Source organism: Camellia sinensis, chromosome 11, assembly GCF_055761805.1.
Source record: "Camellia sinensis isolate YWXY chromosome 11, ASM5576180v1, whole genome shotgun sequence".
Taxonomy (NCBI): domain Eukaryota; kingdom Viridiplantae; phylum Streptophyta; class Magnoliopsida; order Ericales; family Theaceae; genus Camellia; species Camellia sinensis.
The window spans coordinates 159,676,244-159,682,150 of record NC_138971.1 but is presented as its reverse complement, the minus strand read 5'-3'; the positions used below and the strand labels follow the sequence as shown (position 1 = coordinate 159,682,150).

Genomic DNA, 5,907 nt, shown 5'->3' with positions numbered 1-5,907 from the left:
CCAAAAAGTTCCGTCAATAAATAAATTGGGTTGGTGGGCAAGATCTAGAGTTGATTCGTTTGGTGTATTTTATAAAGATTGTTTATAATTTTTTTTAAAGAATTTGTTTCACTCCGGTGTTTAATATAGTTTTTATTTATAATTTTTAAGACTAAATATTTTTAAAAAATTGAAAGCTAAGAAATAAATACTTTTAATTTATCAACTTTAAATTAAAAAAAAAAAAAAAAAAGAGAGACAGAGAGGGACTGTACCAAACATGCCTTAATACCATTCAACTAGCTTTTGGTTCAAGCTGAGTTCTAAGAAAATTTATTCACAAACAAATCTCAAACAGTAGAAGTTTACGAATCAGAAAAAATACCGAGAAATTGTTTCAAATTTTTCAATGAATTGTTCATATTTCAAGTTTCTAATGTGGGTTCATTATTAAGTAAATCTTGACTATTGATATGAAATTTTGAGTATTTTTTAAGTGTATATATATATATATATATATTTGGAATGATAGTGCTGCTGAATCTCAAACGGTTATGTTTAGAATGGTACTTTTTTTTTAAAATTTATATATTATTATTCAACGTTGTCTCGACCATTGGATTTTTTACTGTCCCTCACATGGTAGACGGTAAAAAAATTCAGTAGCATAGAAATGTCTTAAATCACAAGTTTATTCAAATTTACTGAAAAAAAAAAATATTATTCAAAATTATAGAAAAAATTTTACGCCAACTTCACAAACTTCTTACATTTTACAAAACCTTACCTTTTCTCAGAAATCCACTGGCCATCATCTAGTTCAAGAAATTTATTCACCCATTCCAACCCATTGGTACCTTCTGTTGAGAAATCAAAGAATTCATTCACATTGAAGGTAACTTCTGGATTCCTACTCCCTCCCCCGCCTTCTCTCTCTACCTCAGAGACGCCGGCGGCGGCTTCTGGGGTTGTTCTCTCTTGTGCTGTTGAAGTTGATGTTGTTTTTCCTTTATTTATTTTCTTGTTCAAATGAGAATTCCAGTAGTTCTTGATCTCATTGTCTGTTCTTCCTGGAAGTCTTCCCGCAATCAACGACCACCTAATAAACACAAAATAAGCCAATTCTATTCTTTTTTTAGCTTTGCTTTATAATCTCACAATTAAGGCTGCAAAACAAATCTAAATATTTTGGCTTTTGTTTAGTTGGTTAAAAACTTGTTAAGTTTTGAAGCTAATCTTGAACACTTTACTATTCTGATTGGCTCGATTACAGTCATAACTTGCTTGACATGCAACACTTTTAGGCCCCGTTTGTTTTGAGAGATAGAATGGAGGGAATTAATAGTGAGGGGATTATTAGTGAGGGAATTGATAGTGAGGAGATTGATAGTGCGGAATTGTTAAATTATTTTTATATAAAATAATAAAACAAATAAAAAAATATAAAAAAATTAAACATTATATTTAAAAAAAATTCCCAATATATAAAAAATAAAAAAATTTCTAATCCCCTCACTATTTTTCTAATACCATCTCTACATCCTCATTACCAATCCCCCTTCAAAAAATTCAAAAATTCTATTTTCTCTTCATTTTTGCACATTTTTTAATAAAAATTCAAAAATTCATTCAAAACATATTAATTTTTTTTGCCTCATATTTTAGCTAAAAAATCAAAAAATTACTAAAATAGTCTGTTTCCAAACGAAGTCAGTATAAATGATCAAATTACTCATGCTCGGCTCAATTTTAAGTTTTTTTGAAATGGGTTAAAAAAATTAACAAACTAAATTTAAATACATTTTGAAACTCGGTAAGATCTCAATTCAAGGTTGAATAATGCTCACCTTATTTCAGTAGTAAATAGAATTAAACTCACATTGTCACTACAAAGTGCTCACAAGTTTCTATTTAGTTAAAAGAAGTAGATATATTAAGTTGTTGAGAGGAATCACTCCAAGCCATTATTTGGCTGTTCGTGAATGATAAGTCTTATTTTTTTAAGTCATCATTTGGGACGTGGGTTATTTTTTTGATTTTTTAATTATTTTAATTTAGGATTAAAAAGTCTCGTTTAAAATGATTTTTATGATTTTTGTGAGAAAAAATGAAAAAATTATGATTGGAATATGACATTTTATTTTATTAATTTTTTAATTTATTTTATTTTTTTATAATTATTTTAATCCAATCTCTCCATACCAAACGAAGCCTAAATATGGCCTCTTTTGGTAAGTTAGTAAAAAATCAGCTTCTAATTTTTTTTATCAATTTTAGCTCACATTACTTTTCACATAACTTACTCACAAAAAAAACAAAATAAACTAAAACAATCAAAAAATTAATTTTTTACCAACTCCTCAAAACACTCCTATATCAGGTTACTATTAAACATGTCTTTTAATGTGTATGTTCAAAATTTGTGTATGTCTTTTAATGTGTATGTTCAAAGAAAAAATGCTTGGGAGCACTAATTAGTGCTCCCACTAATTAGGTGGCAGTGGGTCCCGTCATTAATGATGTGATGTTTTGGTCTTGAAATTGTATTTTTTTTTTTTTTACTTTTTTAATGCATTAGTGCTATTAGTGATGGTGTTTTTAGTGGGATGAATCATTGTTGATGTTCAAATCACTAGGATTTTGATCAGTCCACATGATTGAATATGGTAGGCCCACTCAGCCTCCGTTTGGAAAGTGAGTTGATTTTTTGACTTTTTTAACTATTTTAGCCTCTGTTTGGCAAGATGGTTTTCAGGCTTTTTTGGCTATTTTAGGCACAAAAAACAAAATAGGCTATTTTAGCCATAACAAACAAAACATCACATCCAACCTATAATCATTACATTCTTCTCTCACAAAAAAAGTCAAAAAATCCAAAAAGCCAAAAAGCCCTTCCCAAACCAAGCTTTTTAGCCCAGGCTAAAATAGCCAAAAAAGCCAAAAAGCCAAAAAGCCAACCTACTTCCCAAACCAAGCCTTAATCTGGGTTAAAAAATTTGATTTGAAAAGAATTTTTTGACTTTTTAACTTTTTTGACTTTTTTTGTGAAAGAAAAATATAATGATTATGAGATGAATGTGATATTTTATTTTTTGTGACTAAAATAATTTATTTTATTTTTTGTGACTAAAATAGCAAAAAAAAAAAAAAAAAAACCGTTTAGCAAGCTAAACGGAGCCGACAGAAGCTGATGGCAATAGTGGAATTAGCGGGCATTATTAAGACTTCAGTTTCGAAAAATGTTTTTCACATTTCAAAAGTAAAAAACTTTTCTGCTTCCAAATGAGTTTCTTTTCTTTTTCTATAAAAATACTTTCTGTTAATTTTCGTTTTCGTCTTACAAAACGTCTATCGTTTTTTTTAATTTAAGATAAAACTTTTTTCAAACAAATGAAACATTGATACTAACCTGTTTCCCAATAGCTTATGAAGCCTAACAATCAAGTCCTCTTCTTCATCAGATATGTTGCCTCTCTTGATGTTTGGTCTTAGATAGTTCAACCATCTCAATCTACAGCTCTTCCCACATCGATTCAAACCTACAACAACAAGAAAACCTGTGTCAACTATCTCATTCTGAAACACTTTTCCAAATATTTTTTTTGAATACGTAACATTATGTTATTGAATGTAAAAATAAAAATAAAATGTAGATGATGAAGATATAAACCTGACTTGGTTGCTACCGTCTTCCATTTCTTGGCACCATGGACTTCAATATACTGAGTCAGTTTTCTATCCTCTTCAGATGTCCATGCTCCTTTGTTATAAACTTTCCTACCAGCTCCATTATTCACATTCCTTGGTGCCATGAGAGAGAGAGAGAGAACTAGATGTGTGTTTGATGGGAGAGGGAAGGAGAACAAAGCTCTGTGGTCTGCAAGAGAGAGACAGAGAGAGACCAAGAAGTTTGTTGTTTGAGGAACGAGACAGCGAGAGCTCAATATATTACCAAGGATCCTCTAGAGTGAAATTTTTTTAAAATTTTTTAGAAGGTTATATTGTGTAGTTGAGATTTACTGGCAAGTCACATCATGTGACTTGCCAGTAAATCTCAACCATACAATGTAGCACTTTAGGAAATTTTAAGAAAAAATCACTCTAGAGGATCCTTGCTCTCAATATATCGAGGGCTAGGGCTCAATTTTTTGCCTATAATTTAAATAAAATTTTTAAAAAAATTAATTTCTTAAAGTCTTGTTTATAAATGTTATGGTAATTCATTATATTTAAGATTTTTTGAATCAATAAGTTCTATATAATAAAATTGAGAATATTATCAATTTTTTTTTAATTTTTAAAATTAAGAATATTATCAATTTTACATGGCTTTGTTTGGGAAGTGGGTTGGCTTTTTGGCTTTTTTTGCTATTTTAGTCTGGGCTAAAAAGTTTGGTTTGGGAATGACTTTTTGACTTTTTTTGTGAGAGAAGAGTGTAATGATTATGGGTTGGATGTGATGTTTTGTTTGTTGTGGCTAAAATAGTCTATTTTGTCTTTTGTGACTATTTTAGTCAAAAAAGCCTCTTCCCAAACAGAGGCTATAATATTCTAGATAATTGTTTCACAAACTGATGGAAAAAAAAACAGAGCATGAGATTAAGCGTTTTTGCCTTTCTACTTATTGATTTGATTTAACTATCTAATAAAATCGAGAATATTATCAGTTTTTTTTCATTTTTAAAACTGAAAATATTATCAGTTTTTCATTTTAAAAAGTTTTTTTTCCTAGTTTGTACATCAATATTCTATCATCATGCTCTTTTATAGATATAAAATTTTCAGTTTTGTACAAAAAAAAATTTAGTTCTTCAATTTTTTCATAAAAAATTAGTTTTTTTTTTTTGTGCACATAATTTTTTTTAAATTTTTTCAATTTGAAAGTTAATGATTTAAAGTTTTAAAAATCAAAATAAATATCAAATCAGCATGTTCCTCTATAAATAATCATAAATGATGAACAATTATTATTTAAAGGATAATTTCGACTATTCAAAATTTAATGGGACTTGAACATTTAAAAAATTTTAATTAAGACTTAATAGAGTATAAGTTCATAAATTAAGATTTGTGTATAAATGTCAAAAAAAAATAAAATAAAACCAATTTGACCTAATTTAATTGGCCTCTATGATTCTCCTAAAGATTCAATACCAAAAGAAAAGTCATGTTTCACCAATCAAAAATAAAATAAAATAAATAAACGGAAGATTCTCAATTTTCAACTCATAGGCCCCGTTTGTTTTTTGTACTAGCAGTACACTCCGGAGTGATAGTAATGAACAGTAAAATTAGCTTAGGTTTGTTTTGAATTTCTGATCCGTAGTCCCTTTGGTTTAGGATAGGCCTTGGGCAACAAATTAACAGTCTGGGCTGGGAGAGGATATTAGCGAAGTAGTCCGTTCGAATTGGATGTTACCAGACGTCCGCTCGGAAGTTTGGCCGGTCAACTATAAATTTTTTTTTTTTACTTGTTGGGTATTTTTTTTAAACATTAATGTTTAATGTTTTTGTATTTTTTGTTAAGTAAAAATTATAATTTTATTTGTTTTATTATTTTATATAAAAAATAATTTAACAATCACCACACTAACAACTATCATCAAAACAAATACAATTTTACTAATCCTTTTACTATCAATCCCCTTCATTCTACTTCTGAAAACAAATGGGGCCATAATCCTTGTATTATATCCTAAGACTCTTGCATGATTGAAAAAAAAGAAAGGTAAATTACAAATACACTTTTAAAGTGTTCTTATAATATGGATTGGCTTTCATAATTTAAAAAATTACAAATATTTTCTTATTAGAATTTTTATTTAACAAAATTAACCAAAAAAATGAAATTCCTAACTACTCTCCTATATAATAATAAAATTATTTGAATTATTAATTGAAATATATTTATCACATCCTTAAAAATTA

General features: G+C 28.3%; 1 protein-coding gene across 1 annotated transcript; it reads right to left on the bottom strand.

The window, feature by feature from the left end:
- Positions 1–653: 653 nt before the first annotated feature.
- Positions 654–3,918, bottom strand: LOC114300796 (transcription factor MYB114). Its single transcript, XM_028245663.2, has 3 exons — positions 3,650–3,918; positions 3,389–3,518; positions 654–1,078 (listed from the first exon to the last, which is right to left on the bottom strand). The coding sequence occupies exons 1-3, from the start codon at positions 3,789–3,791 to the stop codon at positions 763–765; spliced, it is 588 nt and encodes a 195-aa protein (XP_028101464.1). The 5' UTR covers positions 3,792–3,918; the 3' UTR covers positions 654–762.
- Positions 3,919–5,907: the final 1,989 nt, after the last annotated feature.